General features: G+C 34.4%; 3 protein-coding genes across 3 annotated transcripts; all 3 read left to right on the top strand.

Annotated features, from left to right (window-relative positions):
- The first annotated feature begins 447 nt into the window (after positions 1 to 447).
- Positions 448 to 18,121, top strand: LOC134796992 (uncharacterized). Its single transcript, XM_063769186.1, has 10 exons — positions 448 to 608; positions 3,138 to 3,213; positions 3,978 to 4,066; positions 4,178 to 4,289; positions 5,183 to 5,265; positions 14,105 to 14,179; positions 15,130 to 15,205; positions 15,385 to 15,473; positions 15,700 to 15,811; positions 18,004 to 18,121. Exons 1-10 carry the CDS (start codon positions 531 to 533, stop codon positions 18,090 to 18,092), a joined length of 879 nt encoding a protein of 292 aa, XP_063625256.1. The 5' UTR covers positions 448 to 530; the 3' UTR covers positions 18,093 to 18,121.
- Positions 6,414 to 10,858, top strand: LOC134796784 (general odorant-binding protein 19a-like). The gene is made up of 5 exons (XM_063769005.1): positions 6,414 to 6,698; positions 7,241 to 7,316; positions 7,590 to 7,678; positions 10,092 to 10,203; positions 10,760 to 10,858. The coding sequence occupies exons 1-5, from the start codon at positions 6,636 to 6,638 to the stop codon at positions 10,846 to 10,848; spliced, it is 429 nt and encodes a 142-aa protein (XP_063625075.1). The 5' UTR covers positions 6,414 to 6,635; the 3' UTR covers positions 10,849 to 10,858.
- Positions 11,176 to 13,533, top strand: LOC134796783 (general odorant-binding protein 72-like). The gene is made up of 5 exons (XM_063769004.1): positions 11,176 to 11,314; positions 11,428 to 11,503; positions 11,734 to 11,822; positions 13,045 to 13,156; positions 13,396 to 13,533. Exons 1-5 carry the CDS (start codon positions 11,249 to 11,251, stop codon positions 13,482 to 13,484), a joined length of 432 nt encoding a protein of 143 aa, XP_063625074.1. The 5' UTR covers positions 11,176 to 11,248; the 3' UTR covers positions 13,485 to 13,533.
- Positions 18,122 to 21,384: the final 3,263 nt, after the last annotated feature.

Below are 21,384 nucleotides of genomic sequence, written 5' to 3' on the forward strand. Positions count from 1 at the left end.
TGTATTAACCCTTAAGTGCCCAGCGACATCAATAATGTCGGTATAAACAAGAAAATTCATATGTAAATACGTGAGTTCCACAGGGTTGGGTCATATTCTTTCAATTCTTTGATTGGGACTGTTGAAATGACATTAACATTCCTTCTTTTTTCTCAATTTCTAACTAACTTTGTTAAACTGTGATATCAGATAGGTACCTAATCTACATGTTTTGCTGGTGACGAATGTGTACACCCATCTAAAATCGCATAATTTTTTGTACGTATACGTCATACGTCTGGTGGCAAGTCTGAGGTAAGTACCTTGTTAATAAAAAGATAAGGCATATCTTATGGGCATAAACAAGCTATTATTATATCACTTATGGCGCGTTCTTGATTCCATAAGTATAGTCCAATGAGACAGTAATAAGCAATGTTTTATCCAACACTCTCCCCTGTTATCACTCCATCACAACACGACATACAATGCAAACATCTTCATATAAATAGCAACGAAGCATATTTTCTTTCAAGTATTGTTTGTTCAAAATGAATAGGCAAGCATTTGAGTGGATGTGTTTTTTAACGCTCTTAACATGTTTTTTGCTGCTCAATGTTGTTAACGCGGTAAGCTGATGTGAATATAAATTACTATTTAGTTTTTTAGGCTGTGATTCATTGTGTACTGGAGATATTCCAGAGCGTTTATTATTATTTAGGTATGTCTACGTTGAATAAAAAATATTCAAATTAGGTTCGCTAATAGTTAATTGATCAATCCGCCGTAGTTTATAATTACAATAGTTGTGTATAGTGAAGTGAGCTGAATTTCTAAAAACCGATGTCTAAAACAACACAGCTACACAAGATAAAAAACTTGCATTTCTGAAATAAATTACCGAAAGTATATATTTTTAGAGAAAATTATAACAACCAATATAAACATGATCCTAAAATGGAGTAAATAGGTACCCACAATGAAAATGGCAAATACCTACATATGTAAACAAACCAATTTACTTTCATTACTTCGCCATCTCCCATTTTTTATGGACACCCTTAATCTTATCAAAAGTTTAAATAGGTAATTAAATCTTTTATTTATATCAATTTTTAGTTAAAATGTACGTTTTTCTACACACATACGAGTACCTATCATAAAATTCATAAACGCATCTTGCGTTCAAAAACCGCAATCCGACCTTGTAGAGTTGTAGAGTCAGCGTCATATAGGTAGTAGGTAGCATCCAAAGTATTCAAATAGTTCGGTACACCATATAATTTGTATGGCGTACCGAACTATTTGAATACTTTGGATGCTACCTACTATATGACGCTGACTGTACAAGTACATACATGGTTATACCGAGCTTAATATGAACGAGCTACATATCTGGTTCGTAAAAGGCTGTCATTGCCCCCAAATCGTAATAAAAACAAGTTTCGGCTAACACTAGCGTAAATTTTTTTTATGTCGAACAGTACGTTGGGACATGTCCGATAAAGCTGTTTTTTTTACAAAAAGTGACCAAACTAATCCCACTGACTTACTAGTTAAAAAAACAATATAATATACTTAATATACATTATTAGGCTTCGACTACGCTAAGTTTGCAGTGACTTGGCAGTAACAACGCGTACCTACATATATTATTGTAGGAGCTATACTTGACGTAGCACTTGGCATGAAAACTTAGTTTGGTGGGGATCTATAAAGTCTCATATTCAATAATACGTTTCACTAGCAACTATATTACCTAATATTAATTATCACTTTGATTGTACATACTTACATAAAAGCTGGGTGTCGATACAAATTGTTGCTTATAAAAATAACTGCTTATTTAGTTTAAATTCCCGACAATTATATCTAAATAACTATACACTCCTTTCGACACTATGGTTTATAATTAAGTATTTAAAAGTTTTTATAAAATGGCATACTCCGTTACGGTGTATACCTTTGTATCTTAGCACTGACATCTACGGACGAATAAAAAAAAATGCGCTATCCATGTTATTTTGCTGTCGTTCTTATAACCACACTATGTATACAGAGTTCATTTGCGGTAAGTACTTATTAGGTAGAAACTGTAAGTAACTTTTTAAATTTTCATGTCATTTATTGTTGAGAAATGCTACAAGTTAGGCGGTACAAGTCAATGTCAAGATTTTCACATTATTAAGGACTTATGAATGTCAGAATCGGTTCTTGAATTTTGATTTTGACATAGGTATTGTGAAACTTGTCTAACTTAACAAATAACTATTTTGCTGTAAGTTTCTAGTTATTCTGATTGGACCTGGAGCTGTTTGTAATATGTTTCATGTAAAGGTGGCACACCTCCACGAAATGGTTAAATGATCTCTACTTATAAATCTTATTCTCCAATAGTTTTTTTTTAATTCCATATGATTGTTAGATTACTTACACCACTTAATAGAACGAGCTAACTTGTTCGTTAAAATTATTGTCATTGCCCTGATATCGTTAAAAAAACAAATATCGGGACACACCACACTGACGTAAAAAATGTGGCCCAGTGATTGGTCCATGTCCAGCCAGATTTGGTCCCATTGACTTAAAAAAAACACTCTATATAATTTTAATAATACTAGTGTAGTGTAGCACCGCCATTTTAAAATAAATCCAAAAGGTGAATCAATAAAAAAACTATTTAATCATCGAACCTGCTCTGCCCATGCTCTCAAAATTTCACGAGACGAGACAGTCTGCCGTATTCGAACTTCAAGATATTCCCAAGGGACGACACGTACTAGATCCATTCTAGATACGTTATAGTTTAGATATCAACTAGTTCTCGTTTGCAGCGCAATTCGGGCAACCAATGTCGCTTTTACGTTAGATAGAGTAAGATATCTATTAGATGTGAATTGGATCTCTATGTCATATCCTGTGGAAATCGTTGAAGAGTATCTCCAGAATCGCGCAAATGTCAAATTTGACAGGTTAGATCTTAAACATATCGTTATCGTATCTTGGTGATGTCTAAAAGATATCTAGTAGATGTCTATTTCAAAATCCGAATCGGGCCCAGTGACACGACACGAGACCCGTAGAGGAACATTCGGACATAATACACATACATATTTCACAGGCAAGAACATTTGTATTTTTTTTTTACATTTATGCAGATGACAAGACAACAGCTGAAAAATTCAGGAAAATTGATGAAGAAGTCCTGTATACCGAAAAATGATGTAACTGAAGGTAATAACATTAATTATATTATTTTCATTACGAGTAGGTACACGTGCTTTTAAACCCCAAATACAAATGTTACAAAATTAAGAACCATTCAATAGTAGATTGTTAACCAAGGGATGAAAGGCACTCATTCCTGCCGAGGTAGTTTGGCGCTCGAACGCAGTGAGAGCGCCAATAGTCCGAGGCTGAAATAATGCCTTTCACCCGAGTTAAACACTCTACTTTTCATTTCGAATACGAGGAAAGTAAAATGCATGTGTTTTTTTTAAACATGACTAAGTATAAATTTTTATAGTATTTTTTGAGGGTACTTTCATTTAACAATTTAGGCAAAAGTTTCGTTATTTATGGAATGAGGAGTCAAATATCAGAATTGAAATTGTATAACAAATCCACTTATACCCACATTTCAATGGTTTATCGTAAAAAAAAAATCGTACTTGGAACCTAAAATGCTATAGTGCAGAAACGTATCATTTTCTGCACACCTTTTAGAACAACAATGACCCCATTTCAGTGCATGAGAAATGAAAACAGTATATTTTTGTAAATTCACGGCTCACATGGTTCAGATTTGACTATGTGTTACAATTTGAGTTATATTGTACACAGTACGGAACTATAGTCTACCTATATTACATTTAGAATGTATATTATTTGACTGTATATAATATGCAAATATACAGGGTGTCGCGTCCAGTACAAATCAAACGAAGGCCAATGACAGAGGACAGAGAACTTTGTACGGAACTTATTTTTGGTTTCAGAGATGGTCGGTTCAATAGAACAGGGAAAATTTATAGAAGAAAGAAATGTTATGTGTTACATCGCGTGTGTCTACACTATGACTCAAGTAGTAAGTATGATTTTTATATTAATATAAGATATAATTCAAATAATAATATTTATTTTTATAAATTTAATATTGCAAATAAGAAATATTGCCAACATGTATATTTCATTGAAGGTAAAAAATAATAAATTAAGCCACGAAGCAGTACTCAAGCAGGTGGACATGATGTTCCCGGCCGACATGCGGGTCGCTGTCAAGGCCATGGCTGAGAAATGCAAGGATGTGTGTAAGTACCTCCCCATTCTTACGCAGGGCCGTCTTAAACTATGCTGGGGCCCTTGGCCACATAAAAATTTGGGGCCCTTTTGGAAAGTAAAGAAAGCGAATTAAACTAACATTTTTCTACTATGATCTTCTATTTATTATGGGTAATCAAATATACTGTTACTGTCTATCCTTCGGGGCCCTGGGCACGGGCCCCGTGTGCCCTTATGGTAAGGACGGTACTGTTATTACGGTGGACTTATGTAGATACAGTGGTGGTTCTTGTAGTAGAATGTAGATATACACAGATCTAATTTATCTTTCCTGTATTCCGGAATTTAATTGGCGTAATATATGTGCACAGAACATTTCGGGACCGGTTGTAGGCAAGATCCCGAACTTTTGGTCTGCTACCCCTTTTATGTACGTTAAGTAATAAATTTCTAACAAACACGAGACTCGAATGAAGTTTCGAATTTAGATTTGATCGACTAAGCCCGGGGTTCCCAATCCTTTTTAGTCCGCGGCGCACTTGCAAGTGTAAAAATTTTTCTCGGCGCCCTAACCTAGCTAGGCTATTCGAAATGGATAGGTAACATGGTGAGGTGAGGAGGATTGCCTCACGGTGCCCCTCTTTATTGTCTACAGCGCACAGTTTGGGAAATACCTGCACTAAACGAAATCTATCAAAACTGTGCCTGGAAGAAATAGCATTTTATTAGCGACTAAGATTGCCCATTGTTTTTTAACGATAGTACTGCGTGTAATAACTTAATAAGCAGGAGACCGTTCAGTTTTAACAATATATTACGGTTTTGACGTTATTTTGATATGACTTTGATGACCGACAATTCTGTACCACCCTGCAATAAGTTGCTATGTGGCAAATAATTGTACAACTTTTTTTCGTTACAGCAAAGAAATACAAAGACATATGCGAAGCTTCATATTGGACTGCAAAATGCATGTACGACGCTGATCCGGCGAACTTTGTATTTCCTTAAATAGCTTAAAAAATCATGTTGAGATACATAATATATCATGTTTGTAATACATAATATAAGCATTGCCTTCGGAACGGGCTTTTTATGTGACCTTAAATGAAATACACTTAAAAAATGTAGGTGTATTTGCCAGAGCTGAGCCAAAATGTCTCTAAAATATGGTTGGTACAAATAAGCTTGGTCAAAAGATAGAATTGAACAATAGTAAGTATACATATATACGACGTTGACCCGGCGAACTTTGTTTTACCTTAAATAGCTTAAAAATCATGTTGTGATACATATGATATGATATGTTATAGTTGTGATACATAATATAAGCATTGTTGCCTTTGAAACAGGAAATACACTCATATAATGTAGGTACAAACAGCTGAAACAGCAACACTCTTAACTATCAATCGGTGGACCTTATGCCTTTTGTAATAAGGTTTACCGATGGACAGTTCTCAGTGTGGGCGATACTATCTACAAATTGTTTTGCCAGAGCTGAGAGCTGAGCCGAATGTCTCTAAAACATGGTACAAATAAGCATACACATACATATAATCATGAACGCCTATTTCCCGGAGGGTAGGCAGAGACCACGGCTTTCCACTTGCTACGATCCTGACATACCTCTTTCGCTGCCTTCACTTTCATAACATTCCTCATACAAGCTCGCCGGTTTAGGGTGCTCTTGACCAGGGCTCGGAACCGGTTTTTTTGAAAAACTCGAAATAGCTCAATATTTTTAATTATTTTATGCTCTTTACGTAGGACTGAATCATGTATTTAGGTAACAACTTCGTATTCTTAGATTGTCCCATTAAAAATTAAATAATAAAACCAAAGAACGAAAAAGAACGTAATTATACCGGTATTTTTTGTAAGTATAAAGAAAAAACCGGTTCCGAGCCTTGCTCTTGACCTGGCCTTTGTTCAGGATTTCCCAGATCTGATCAGAGAAAGTCCGCCGAGGTCTACCCCTTCCAACTCCCACTTCTACTTCTCCCTTATACACTCTCTTTATTAGCCTTCTTTCACTCATTCTTCACAAATAAGATTGGTCAAAAATAGAATTGAACAACAGTAAGTATATAGGCAACTGGTGTTTTTTATAACATTGAACGAAACATTGTCAACTCGTAAATACTACTTATGGCTTAATATGATACGGTATTAACGTTTAATACCCAGTTACAATGTATGCAACGTTTAAAGAACCAGTAATTTCCTCTTTAGAATTACCAGTCTTTTCAAATTTGATTCGTACCGTATTATTAAATTTTTGGGTATAAAACCGTAAATAATTTTGTGGTCACGATTTCGCTTCTGATTTTGGATGACGACACAAGCTTTGTTATAGTGCAGTGCAATTTAAAATGAAATATTTTACTGTGTTAAGTTTAGTGTTGACTATAATATGTTCAGATACGACGTTTGGGGTAAGTTACTGATATAGGTAAAATTAATATTAAATAAATCTTTATTTCTTAATTCCATTCAAATTCAAAAGTTCTACATTAGGAAAAAAGTCTACTTACTTTAGTGAAAAACAGTTCAACTTCAGTTTCAATGCCACTTGTAAGTACCTATATAAATTGTGATCGAAGATTGATTTGACGATAAATATATCATCCGTAATTTGTATACGTTACTTCGATTACTTGTATAAAACATCTACTTACCATATTATAAAACTAGACTTAATTTAGTATCCATCAGTAAGGAAATAGTTTTTTTTTTACCAACTGATCTTGACGATAGCCGAAATCATTACGATTTTCCGTAAAAAAGAGATAAAATCTGAAACCTTGATGGACATTATAATTTTCGACAATAAACGACTTAAAAGTAATATTTCATACACGCTGTTATATACTTTGGGTCAGTTACACTTAGGTTGAATTGGATTTTATTATTACATGTGTTGAGATGTAGCGTCATTATAAGAAAAATAATTGAGAGGAAGCATACATATTTACAGATGACTCGAGAACAGCTAAAAAAAACATTAACGATGACTAAGAAACAATGCATGCCGAAAACCGGAGTAACGGAAGGTAAGGACAAAAAATTGATTAAACACATTATATCGATAAAATTAAGATTATCAAAAAACGAGGGCACTGCGCTTCTAGGAGTTTTGGTCTTAGCATAGCGGGAGGGTGGCGAGTGGGGGGAGGGAGGCATCTTACGTTAGGACCAATTTTAATAATTGTATACCTATTCTAAAATATCGATTTTAAAGTTATGATATGACATCGGGATAATGTATAAATGGTATCAATATCGTTTTAAAAGTCTTAAAATCTAATTGAATTAAAATTTTGCAGAAAAAGTGGGCAGGATAGAGCAAGGCGTGTTCTACGAAGAAAAAAACGTAATGTGCTACGTCGCTTGTATCTACAAGTCTATCCAAGTGGTAAGGAACACTGGCTCTGATAAACGCGTGTGTCTATTGTAAGTATGTGCATTATTTTCATCTCCATATAGGATGAGCGATAAAAGATGTCAAAATAGAAAAGAAATACGAAAAATTTGACAAATTGGATGTAATTTTAAAACAAAAAAGTAATTTCCAGACCAGCTCAGAAATAATGATGTTGTGAGCTAATAAAACATAAAAAAAATATTTAACCGAATTGAGAACTTCCCCCTTTTGAATATTGAAGTCAGTTAAGCATCGCGGGGGGGCGATACTTTAACATAATGGAGTAGGTACACTAAGAGTAATTCAAAAGTTTTGTACATGGGCACCGTGGTGCGTCTGAAACACGTCGAAGACTATTCCAACCGAAAGTGTGTGTTAATTTAACTCCCAGATCAAAAAGATCAAAGTATTAGCGTAGCGAAGCGTAGGCATAAAAAAAACGATTGTTTAATTCGGTCGTCAATTATAGGTTAAATCAGTCGGTTCACCTTTGGAGTTGGCCTTTTGGACTTATAAAAATAACTTTTATTACCTAACAGAGCTTCTTACGTCATGGAGAATAAACACGCTCCAAAATTAATTACGGTAAAAAGTTTATGAATGTATAATCAGAACAAGTTTTTATTTTCTATTGTAGTTAAATAAATTGTGGCAATATATTTTTGTATGTATGTATGTATAAACTCTTTATTGTAGAAAACACAAAACACAAATTTATGGCACAGGATAGGCAGTACAAAAGCGAACTGTGTTTTTGTTGTATTGTATCCAAGATTTAATACAATGGAATAAGGTATACAATTGTAAAAATATAAGTAGGTATTTGACATCTACTAATGTTTTTGTTATTGCTCGTGTTGGACGTATCGAAAGCTATGTGGACTTTTAAGATTCACAAGACAATAGCCGCCGCCATACGAGTACATACATACCTCGCAATCGCAGTTAAGTATAGAAAATATTACATGTACCTACCTAAAGTACCTAATGTATATAATATTAGGGACAAAAATATTAAAACTAAGAACAGATATCTAGGTAGATATATGAGTTTAATGTTCATGCCAAATTTATAATATCTGTTATTTTATTTACCTCTTTAAACAATATAACGCGAAAATTATGTACAACATTAAGTATTGAAGTATCAATATAAATAACAAGTTTGTAAACAAAACTACCGTATCCGGAAAAATGCCAAATTAGAGATCCGTCAATAATTAACATCAAGGTCACGTTTTACCAACATAGGAGCCTTCTACAGATTGCAAACGCTTCCGACAGAAAAGGGTCCTTATGCTTCATCTGCAATAAGGACGTTTCTATCAGAATTTATGTTGAAATTCAGATGGAAACGTCCTTATTGCACTTGAAGCAAAAGACCTGTGATGGAAAGCCTCAATTTTGTAATGAGAATACCCAGTCTAACGATTAATTTAAATATCTTACGGATATTTTTAAGAAACCACAGTCCGTGACAACATTACCTATGTAGCAAAACCAGTGCTTTGGGGAAAAACCCATTGTTTTACTTACTGCCTTTGCTAGTCATACGGTTATACCTACCGTACGTACGTGCGGAGCCTGTAGCCTGATTCAGACTTCGATTTGTTACGGTTTTAATCTTATTTTGACACGACCTTGAAGATCGCTCACGCTGATTGGTGCATGCGAAATGAAGTGAAAGTGTGCGTGAAATGTCAATCAAAACCATAACAAGATGCTAAATCTGAATTGGGCTCCTGGACTTTGACTGGCAGTCACATTTAATAGGTAGGTACCTATTTTTAGATAAACTGAGTTCGCAAAAACATACATTATAATTTAAATCTTTTTGCCGAGACAGGAAACGTCATGCTTGAATGCATTTTGTTTTTTAGAAGTTGTTACCTATTAGATATTGTAACCCTTTGACCGCTGTTCGGAAAGAGAAGAGTCGTGGAATGTATTGGGCCACATTTCACGACTCTTCTCTTTCCGCACAGACTCTATGCATTCCAATAACGTTGATGATGACGCCTTATATTATAATAGGCGACGTTCAAAGCTACTGATATCGTTGTTTAACTCTAATCTGCATGTACATAAGATGCAATTGAAACAAAGATGGAACATAAACTAAAAAATCCACCTTGTAGAACTTCAACCCGCATTATCGCTTCGCTTTAATCGATGAGTCATTTAGGGTTTACTGTGGGTATAATGAACATTTCATAGCGTACTGAACAACCTAATACGCTTAAACCCTAAATGGCTAAACAATTAAACTCTTTATCTAAAAGACAATTTTAAGCTGCGTAAAAGTACCCTTTAATAGTGTGCGCATGGCACAATTTTAGTCACGGCGGCTGAAAGCGCGACTTTACCCTAATTACCAATCCAATTTTCATGTATTTTGTGACAGGTTAAGAACGAGAAATTAAATAAAGAAATGGTGGCAAAGCAAATCGATATTCTCTACCCAGCGGACATGAAGGCAGCCGTGAAAAAGTCTGTGGCGAAATGTATCGACGTTCGTAAGTATTTTTAAAAAGTATCTAAGAAATGTATAAAACAAAAAATCCATTTTATCCACAGTATGGTGTGGTGCGAAAAATACGCCAATAGGTACATAAAACCAAATGGTTTTTGTTACTTTTTATTTGATATTTATTTAGGGATAATTTTACAACATTACAGCTAGGGGCACCAATGCGCTGGACAATTAAATATGTTATAGTAAAGCTATAGTAATAAAACTATATGATGAATATGATAATAAATAAATAATTAAGCTATATAGTGATGACTATGTTGATTCACAAAAACGTAAAAAAATCTATATAACCACAAAATTCGAAGAATGCACTAAGAACATGGTAAATAGGTATCTACTAATTGCTAGTACCTACTTCAATGCAAAAAAAAACTTGTGAACACGTGTAACGATTTAAAATATTTATGTCATTTTCTTCGTATTTTTTATTAGGTTACTAGTGTCAGACACTTTAAGGCGACAAGCACGAAATCTGATCCTAAATCGTGTATATCGTGTATCGATAAAATACAGTGTTATTTTATTTTGTTTTTCAGAGGACAATTACGACACGGAGTGCGAGCGAGTGTTCTATGCTGTAAAGTGTTTGTACGAAGACAACCCATCCAATTTCATTTTCCCATAAATAATCAGTTGTTATTTACTGACTTAGGTGTATTTAAATAATTTTGCAATAAACAAGTTTGCGATAAGCTGAGTTAATTTGTTTTGCTAAGTACCTATAGAATAGTTAATAGAGTATTGAATTAACTAGCAGGAGATTTTTTCACTGACTATACATGAAATAATTACCACTTTGATTGTACTTACATAAAAGATGGGTGTCAATACAAGGTGTTGTTTATAAAAATAACTGCAAATTTTCTTTAAACTCTCGGCAATTATATCTAAATAACTATACACTCCTTTCGATACTATGGTTTATAATTAAGTATTTAAAAGTGTTTATAAAATGGCATACGCTGTTAGAGTAGAACTCTTTGTATCTTATCACTGACAGCTTCGGACGAATTTTATAGAAAATAATGCGCTTTCCACGATATTTTGCTGCCGTTCTTATAACCACACTATGTATACAGAGTTCATTTGCGGTAAGTACTTATTTGGCAGAAACTGTAACTTTTTAAATTTTCATTTCATTTATTTTTGAGAAAAGCTGGTCTTCTCCATATTGATCTTGACGATATTTATTGAATGTTTACAGATGACTAGAGCGCAACTGAAAAATTCCGGAAAACTTCTAAAGAAAACATGTATGCCGAAACATGATGTAACAGAAGGTATGCATCTATAATAATAATAACATACCTAATACGTATAGGATTCGATGTAACGGAGCCATGTTGTTATGTCACCAAACTTTAATTAGTATTTTATAATTATCTTACGTTTTTTGGATGTACTTAAGTACCGTTACTTGCAGACTTGCAGAGTAGGTATGTATGTTTTATATGAATCGCAAGTACATTTTTCTTATATTTTATTAAGTTACACATCCTAATGCTTACAGATCAAGTTGGAAAGATAGAGCAAGGCAAGTTTTTGGAAGAAAAAGACGTAATGTGCTATATAGCGTGCATTTATTCAGTTGGTGGTGTGGTAAGTACACAACCAATATAATTTTTTTTATTAGCCTACTTTGGTGTCCCACTGCTGGGAAAAGGCCTCCACTCGACCCTGTCATCGGCATTTTCCCACCATTTGGGGTAGAATGCGTCCAAGTCGTCCCGCCATCTCCTTTTCGGTCTGCCTGAACCCCGGCCTGCACCATCTATGGTGTTCCGTGGGTCCCACTCAGTAACCATTTTGGCCAAATGTTAATAATTTATAAAAAATAACAACTCTTAGTTCGATTTGGTCATTTTTTTACCCTTTTGTGTGTTCTATATATAAGCAGTGATCGGACAAGTCATCGCAAAACCATCAAAAATCATTTATATCTCAAAATAGGACAAGATTTATTAAAAATCATATTATGTACACAGTATCTTAATAAAATTTCCAGATTATACTCAAAAACTGCAGTTCAAAATTATAAAATAAATTGTATCATGTTCCATACAACATTTATTTTTGCGATAAATTGCCCGAACTCTGTATATAAGTATTTTTAATCGCTAAAAATGGCATGTCTTGTCCCCAAAATATCTAGTAGATAAAATGACCGAAATTTTTAAATTAAGACGCCGATTTTATAATCTGTAGTAATGTCCCAAATTGTACAAACTTGACGAACTTCATAATAAGTAGGTAGGTAGGTATGTATGCAGTCAACGTTTTATAAAGGTACATTACGGGCAAGTTAAAAAAAAAAACATCAAAATTGGTAAGTCCGGTCATTATTCACAGAGGTTAGGTTAGCCTCAAGGCTCAAGGATCAAGGCTGCCTTAGCACAGGGCTCGGTACCGGTATTTTTAAAAAACCCCGAAATAGCACAATATTTATAATTATTTTATGCTATTTACGTAGGACTGAATCATGTATTTAGGTAACGACTATTATTAGGTTGTTCCTTTAAAAATTAAATAATATACCAAAGAACGAAAAAGAACGTAATAATACCGGTATTTTTGTATGGAGCAAATACCGGTTTCCGAGCCCTGCCTTAGCATATTTACAAATGGAATCCAAGTTAAAAAACAACTCGTACGAAGTCGGGAGTGGAGGCTACTTTAAATATTAAATATGAATTCCGTAGCTTAAAACATAACACAGTATTTTTGGCCTTTGATTTTGGACGTGAAATGATACATGATGCATCATTTTACGTCAGATTTTGAGCGCTATGAGTTAAAGTTAGTTAATTGCTTCGTATTTTAGGTAAAAAACAACAAAGTAACGCTCGATGCCATGGTGAAACAGGTCGATATGATGTTCCCTAATGAAATGAAAGACCCTGTAAAAGCTGCTATAGAAAATTGCAAAGGAGTAGGTAAGTTAAGTATTTTATAACTCGCCGCCCTTAAAAGCCTTAAAGTCAAATTTTAACAAGTATTATGTACAATTACTTTAGGTTTTAAAGCAGTCTCTTGATGCAGTAAAAGACTCATTTTATGCACATTTTTTGTTGTTGTATTTTTTTCGTTTGTCAAACTGCAGGACAGTTTGTTCGCAGAGGAACTTTCGACGTACCTACCTAGTTGTAGTGTAACAAATATTACTTTTTTTCAGCCAAAAAATACAAGGACATCTGCGAAGCTTGTTATTACACTGCAAAATGTCTTTACGACACCGATCCCGCCAATTTCGTATTCCCTTAATTTGTTTCATGAAACTTTGTCATGTTTAATAAAGTTGAGTGAATCTACAGACTTTTCTTCTTTCATAAAGTTTTTTCTCATAATGATAATAAAACCCTAAATGGACTATACAATCTATACATAGTAACGGCTGGTGCTGTGTTATCATGAAACATTTAACTAAGAGAAATTTGGAAGTATTCTTGATATTTATATTTTTGGTATAAAAGGCAATTAAGCCAAGCTGTTACCAAAAACATTTACATCTAGCATACGCAAAATACAACCAGGCTTTGTTTCATGTACATATTGTACCTAGGTACATACATACCTACTATTTTTTTACTGACATGAAAACGTAACTTAATGGACAACAGATGTGGCAATTTTTATAGTATTTTGCTGAAGCGCAACGAGTGTTGAAGATAGGACATTAATTTTGCAGCATAAATGCCAATAGAGCTATGTAAACACAGACTCTACCCTCTTGATTGCACTTTAGTGTCAACAATTAGTGCAATTAAACGTCTTCCCAATGCCATCAATTTCATTAAGCCAGTTTGTATTGTAATCAAGGGAAATTGACTTCCTTTATATGGTTTGAAGAATACGACAATCGTTTTGTTGCGCCTTTGTGACAGCAAAGATTAGTCATGGAACGGCAAACCTGGGTGTTTGTTATGGTGCTTGCTTTTTTAGCTAATGGATGTGATGCTGTAAGTTTGTTTTCAACTACATTTCCTGTATCTAAAATTTTTTTTTATAATTCGAGGTAAATAACCTTGAACATTTAGGAGATGTCGTAAACACTATTTATTTTACTCACAGTCAAGTACTTAGACGACATTTATTTTTTACTGAACTGAGCGTAAATTGGTTTCAAATACAGGATGCTTTTTTAGTCACCTGCAATAATTTACGGTGTGAATATTTAAGTCATACTGACCAACGTTTATTATAAGACCAACCCCGAAACCGTGAAAAATGTATGACACAGCCAAATTTTTTCGCGATTTCGGGGTTAGTCCTATTGTAAAAGTTGTTCAGTATGACCTACGTCATATATTTTCACATCGTAAATTATTGATATCTGAAAAAAACACCCTGTACACACACACACACACACACACACACACAGATCTTAAAACAAAATTATCACTACTGTGAACAATAGTTGACACTGACTGCTTATGTGCGTCTTTATGATTTTAACATAGGTTACATATTAATACGGAACCCTAATAGAAAGGAGTATCCATTATGTGGATAAGGGTAGAATTAGGGCCTTTATAAGCGTTTACGAGACATCTTTCGTTATGTCCACTGGAGACTCCTGTCCTATACTCTGTATCTTTAGGTATTTAAATAAAAGTAAACAAAATCTACCCTCAAATGGCTCCTTAAGCCAGTTGAGGGTAGATGAAAACATTACATGATCAAATAATGTAGGTTAAAGTCAGGCCGTTCAGTGACAGATCCAGGTGGTTTTGTATCTGGTTGGTTAACCAATAAATTTTAGAACTACCCGATAATGTACAAATTGTTTGTTTACTTTTATTTAAATACCTAAAGATACAGACTATAGGCCTAATTTATGTGTGTGATTCCATTAAACACACTAATAAGTTTTTATTAGAAATAATTTAGAATATAAGTCTAATTACAGCTAACCAAAGCGCAAATGAAAAAATCTGCAGCAGCGTTCAAAAAGAAGTGTATGGCCAAAGAAAATGTCTCAGAAGGTATTTTTTTAAGTGATGCTTGTTAATTTTAACTTTATTGTGCAATAAAACTAAGTAAAATAAGTTACGATTTGTTAAAAAGGTCGTAGTCGAATGATATACTTATATATTTTTTCACACGGTCATTGAAGTATTTTGGTATTTTTCAAATTCAGAAAAATAATGGAATTCCTTTACAGATATGATCGGAGACATAGAAAAAGGAAAATTTATCGAGGACAAAGGAGTCATGTGCTATATTGCGTGCATTTACCAAATGGCTAATGTCGTAAGTAAGGCTCACATAATTAAACCCAAATTGGGGGTATGCACAAAAATACGAGTAGACTACGGTGACAGGCGGGCCGTATGCTAGTTTGCCACCGACGTGGTATTAAATAAATACCACTAAAATATTCGGCTCAAAAATAGCGCAAAATGGTATTGCGTATTATTTAAACCGCAATTTCGAACTTAAATTTGGTTATAATTTGTATTTCTTACTTTAATTTCAGGTTAAAAATAACAAACTAAGCTATGAAGCATCCATAAAACAGATCGATATAATGTATCCCGCAGAGTTAAAGGAACCTGCCAAAAAGTCTGTGGAAGCGTGTAAGGATGTATGTGAGTATCTACCTAATGATTCATGTTGTAGTATTAAATAGGTAGGGTACCTATATCGTATTATTATTTAGATACAAAACAATGCTTCGTAAAGTGTGTTATTCGATTTTCATGTTATCGATTTGTGTTTCGATTATAAAGAAAGTTCACTTTGCAATATCCAATTCTCCAGTGAACTTCAAAAGTTCACTTCTGATATCACGACACGATACGATGCTGTTATATAATGATTATCCTCGTAAGTCCCCGCATACTTGTACAAGTACAAATTAAATTCGAGTTATGAACTCTTATAGAAACAAAAGAAAGTTACAAATTCAAAAGCGCAAATGTTGGCTTGGGTCTTAAGAGGTTAAGACACTTATGACTAAACTCTCAAATTGTTAAAGTTAGTTTTCCATTTTAACCAGTTTAAGTACTTCTACGATGATTTCATATAGGTATACCTACCAATTTATTTAACTGTAGATTAAGTATTAAGAACCATAAAAACGTATCATATTCATAACAATGTTGTGCCTTGAATTTTGGTCTGAGCTTGGACAAGGTCGGATATAGGTCGTTATCTATATTACGAGTAGATCCAACGTTATGATCAAATGGTTATTGTATTTTAATAGCTACCCAAACTGAATAAGCACATTTATGTCTATCTAATGCATCCACCGTGACATTCATAAATATGTACCTATATTTAGTTTAATCGATTGCGTAAGTATTAGGTACATTATAATTTTTCCGTAACGTCTATGACACGTCTTCATTGACATACGTTCTTAGATGTAACGCATAATTTTTTTCCATCGTATTTGTCATGCTACTTCAATCAACCTTAGTACTTTTTGTACTGAGACTGACTGAAATGGCAAAACACGTTCGTATGTTTCCGCGACAATACGATGGAATATAATTACGCACTACATCTGTATATCTAGGAGGTCGAATAAAATTTAACAATTTGTTATGGTTTTGATACGACCTTGACGATCTTCTTGGTGATTGGCGGCATGACTTTCACTAGTTTGACTTTATTTCACTAGTTTCACTTGATTTCGCTAGTTTCACTTTATTTCACTAGTTTCACTTGATTTCGCTAGTTTCACTTTATTTCACTAGTTTGACTTTATTTCGCTAGTTTCACTTTATTTCACTAGTTTCACTTGATTTCGCTAGTTTCACTTTATTTCACTAGTTTCACTTGATTTCGCTAGTTTCACTTTATTTCACTAGTTTCACTTTATTTCACTAGTTTCACTTTATATCAAAACCGTAACAAGTAGGTGAATCTGAATCGGGTTCTATATCAGGGTATGTAACAGTCGTAACATAGGTAGGCCCCTTTAAACTCACTGCATGGCTATGCCCGTAGACATGGTACGCAAGTAGTAGTAGTTGTTTAAAAATTGGTTTAGTACAGTCACCTGCAATTATATCTATGTTACACTACAAAGGCCGCAAAAATATCTGACACGATATTATTCGTAGAACCATAAGAGCGTGTCACATATTTTTGCGGCCTTCGAAGAGTAACATTTATTATTGCAGGTGACTGTACGTCTATAGCCAACCATTTTAACCCTTATATTATAATTTAGTAATTTCCGTCGATTTGTCATTGTTCTTTAACTTACAAAACGAGAAGTATGTTTAAGAAATTAGGAACATTAGGTATTTTTTGAGAACAGCTACATATGTAGGTATATAGTTTTATTAGTCTGCTCGAGAAATTGAAAACGGTGAAAAATAGAGATACTACTCCTAAAAATACGTGTGATACCTCATTAGATTCGTTATGATGCCTAGAAAAATGTATTCGAAGGGTGTATTAGCACACAAAAAATATCAAAAGTTATAAGCAAAAAAAGCGGCCAAGTGCGAGTCGGACTCGCCCATGAAGGGTTCCGTAGCAGCAAGTAACATAATAAAATTGCGGTTTACGATTTATGACGTATTAAAAAAAAAACTACTTACTAGATCTCGTTCAAACCAATTTTCGGTGGAAGTTTCTTAAAATTACGAGGTAAGTATGTTTTTGGGGGCACGCTATAGATATAGGTCAGAATGTTTATTAACAAACATCAACTTTTAGCACGAACTTTTTTGAATAAGTAAGTCTATATTTCCGGAAATAACCGCTCAGAATTTCGCAGAAAATTTAGAACTCGCCTTAAATATTGACTTTTCGTTTACAGCGAAGAAATATAAGGATTTGTGCGAGGCCTCCTACTGGACTGCGAAGTGTATTTACGAGGATGATCCTAAAAACTTTATATTCGCGTAGAACGGCTGTCAATAAAAACTTGAATATAATATTCCGTGTTTTATTATCCTTATCCATGTATCTATACTATGCAAATATTCATATAAGTAGTAACGGCACCAATCAATTTAAATGAAAATTTGGAGTACTTAGTACCTATTTTTTATATTTCACTGATAATACAAATAAAAGTCATCATCAAATCTCAATCTTCTTCAATCTAGCGTTTTCCTGGCCTAGTGCCAGGGTCCGCTTTCCTACTCAATCTTCTCCACTTTGCCCGGTCTTCCGCATCCTTAGGTGTGAGATTGTTTTCTTCCATATCCGCTTTCATGACCTTTATAATTTCATTATAAACCGCTGTCTATCCTGCCAGCCAGATGGCTGTTTATAATGTAGGATAGACAGATAGACATTGGTCTATGACTATGATACTATGATGTCTAGATAGACATTGGTGTTTTTTTAAAGATACAGCCGTGTATAATGAAGACAAAATGAAGAGGAAAAGCATATTCAATAAACTATAAAATTATGGATGTACTAATTGATTGCGATCACCTATTTTTATACGACACAAAGGAATAAAATTCATTGCTATAAACTTGCTCGTCATGCAGATTTGCACATCAAGTAATTGCCTAGGAAGGCACAACGTCATGGCCGGCAATTATGCTCCGTTTAGGCATTAAACAATGCATTTTTCTTGGGTATCTCTGCTGAACATGTTATTACGTGAATGGCGCTACAATATCGTAAATAGTCATTTACGCAGTACCTAAAGGTGGTATTCATATACCACCTTTGTAAAATAAATGTTTTCATTTTCTTGATCACAGTGCATTAACTTTTGTTTAATTAATGTAGGTTCAGAAAACGGAGTTTTTAAAAAGTCGTAGCGCTGTTTTTGATCACAATACGGCTGCCGTAAATTTAATTAGCAACCTTGAGCCTACTAACCTTTCTCGAGGGACTACTATATTGATTCGAATCCTGAGCTTGTGATTTTTGCTCGATAGTAAAAAGTCACGAAGTTAGGTGTAAAATGCACTTTAAAAATTTGCAACAAAATATTCAGACGCGCCAAAAATATGAAAATTGCTTCTAAGTCGGCAATATCATGTTTAAGGGAACGTACCGTAAAAGTATAAACTTTGCCCTTAACATAACTTTGCCCACCGCGACACAGTTCAGCAAAAGCGAAATAACTTAAAAGTACCTAGTTACAGATACACTTTCTGAAGAAAGTAAAGAGCCTACTTATTTTTGAAACATACATTAAAATGAAAAAAACATTAGGCCGCAAAAATATGTGACACGCTCTTATGGCTCTACAAATAAGATCGTGTCAGAATTTTTGCGGTCTTCGAAGACGAACATATTATTGCAGGTGACTGTACGAAGAAATAACTACTCATTTACTGATATTGACAAGCTTCACTCATCTGCTAATTTTCAAGGACAACATACATATTACAATAAATTGCTCTGAGACTAATGAGTCTCAGTGTCAGGAAATAAATTACTGTAGGTATGGACCCGTAAAAATTATTCAATGTAAACCTACAGACACAAACAATAGAACCTTCTGCCTGATTCTGTTCGTCTCAATCTAAATGCAATTCAATTTGATTGAATGGGAAAGCAACTGTCAAAATAACATTGCGAAAGTATAAAGTTGAATTTGTAAGACTCCCGTCTTAAGTAGTTTTTCCGTAGTCCATTAGGAACCCTTATAGTTTCGCCATGACCGTCTATCTGTCTGTCCGTCCGAGGCTTTGCTAGTGATCGTTAGTAGTTGCAATTTGGCATGATTATATAAATCAATGAATTCCGACAAAGGGATATCCCTTTTTATTTTTTTATTTATTATAACGGTACAGGTATCATAACAGTTGCCAAAAAAAAAACTATTTTTTTTAGTAGATCGTTCATATTTACGTAAAGTGGGGTTGTTTTTTTTTTCGCTCCAACCCTTTATCGTTGGAAAGGTCTTCAACAACCATTTTATGATAAATTGATTATTGTCGGAAATAATAAAAAATATGAAAAAAATCGTGAAAGTAGAGCTTGATAAAGCTAAAATTCGTTAAGTCTTTATTTTAAACGAAATTGCAAACATGACCAGTTTAGCCGTTTTGGAGCTACCGCAAAAAATCTTCCCAAGTACCTACCTAAGTAGTAAAAAGACGTTTCTTCAAAGCGCTGCAGAGGTTCCGGGAGTAGACATGCCATGGACATGATATGATATTTGCTATAGCCCTATTCGAGGCTGCCTATTGTGACGGACGAGTAACTACGGACTACGGCACCCGACACTGAGAATGACCTGATATGCTCTTGGCCGGTTTTATTTAAGTATAGGATAACTCACACTAGGTCGGGCCGGGCCCGGGCCGAGGCGTCCGACATGTCATTTTCTATGACGGCTATAAAACGAAGCGCCGGAAGCTCCGGCCTAGCCTAGCTATGACTTAATCCTGTTTTTTTTTGAAATGGGAAACCTACTCGTATAATGAAAAACTTGTTGATTAAAGCTATAGGGAAGGTTTTTGTCGGAGAATAGGCTTCTAACTGTATAGGGTTTCCGCACATGGTTAACCTGGACCATCCATGTTCTGTCTGTCTTTCATCGTATCTATAACGTGTTCCAAAATTCAACGATAAGCTGGCACCAGAAGATGGACCTGCTCATGACTACTCGAGGAAAAAAAAATTTGAAAAATTGTAAGTAGACATGGTTGTTAAAAATACCACTAGGGGTGTCGATTTTCATTTTTTTTCTAATTCCATAATAAATTGAGATATATATTTTTTTTTCCTCGAGTAGTCATGAGCAGGTCCATCTTCTGGTGCCAGCTTATCGTTGAATTTTGGGACACATGGTATAATATAACTGGAAGAGCGCCATTTACAATTAGAAGTGTGTGCGATTTGAATACCAACTTAAATGTTTATACAATCTAATGAAATAGGTATGCCAGACGTCAAGTTTTTTATTCGCGAATTAATCTTCTGGACAAAACGGATTACGGAGTTTGTACCCTGTCCTACCCATTGCCTATGCGAGTGTGGTTTAATCGAGTTCCTTGATAAACCAATGTAACGTGATCTCCCTGTCCGTCATAACTTTAAGCAATCAGAGAAACAACTTATATCGGCCAACCGAAAATTCGACTCACTCATGCTGGGAGAGCAATTGGAATCATGCTTCAGTTGCTAATGGCTTCGTAGATTTGGCATCAATGTTTTCCTCGTAGGTACCTACAGGTGTTTGTTTACAAAAAATAAGGCTGGGGATTATATATAAAGA

Source organism: Cydia splendana, chromosome 14 (genome assembly GCF_910591565.1).
Source record: "Cydia splendana chromosome 14, ilCydSple1.2, whole genome shotgun sequence".
NCBI lineage: Eukaryota > Metazoa > Arthropoda > Insecta > Lepidoptera > Tortricidae > Cydia > Cydia splendana.

What these genes read in the sequence shown, in the direction of transcription:
- LOC134796784 (XM_063769005.1), top strand. Translation starts at nt 6,636, where the DNA reads ATGAAATATTTTACTGTGTTAAGTTTAGTGTTGACTATAATATGTTCA. An exon ending in TCTACAAGTCTATCCAAGTG is followed by an intron (nt 7,679 to 10,091) that starts GTAAGGAACACT and finishes ATTTTGTGACAG; the next exon opens with GTTAAGAACGAGAAATTAAA. An exon ending in GGCGAAATGTATCGACGTTC is followed by an intron (nt 10,204 to 10,759) that starts GTAAGTATTTTT and finishes TTTGTTTTTCAG; the next exon opens with AGGACAATTACGACACGGAG.
- LOC134796992 (XM_063769186.1), top strand. Translation starts at nt 531, where the DNA reads ATGAATAGGCAAGCATTTGAGTGGATGTGTTTTTTAACGCTCTTAACA. An exon ending in ATCCGGCGAACTTTGTATTT is followed by an intron (nt 5,266 to 14,104) that starts CCTTAAATAGCT and finishes CCTTTGTGACAG; the next exon opens with CAAAGATTAGTCATGGAACG. An exon ending in TAGCTAATGGATGTGATGCT is followed by an intron (nt 14,180 to 15,129) that starts GTAAGTTTGTTT and finishes GTCTAATTACAG; the next exon opens with CTAACCAAAGCGCAAATGAA.
- LOC134796783 (XM_063769004.1), top strand. Translation starts at nt 11,249, where the DNA reads ATGCGCTTTCCACGATATTTTGCTGCCGTTCTTATAACCACACTATGT. An exon ending in GTATACAGAGTTCATTTGCG is followed by an intron (nt 11,315 to 11,427) that starts GTAAGTACTTAT and finishes GAATGTTTACAG; the next exon opens with ATGACTAGAGCGCAACTGAA. An exon ending in TTTATTCAGTTGGTGGTGTG is followed by an intron (nt 11,823 to 13,044) that starts GTAAGTACACAA and finishes TTCGTATTTTAG; the next exon opens with GTAAAAAACAACAAAGTAAC.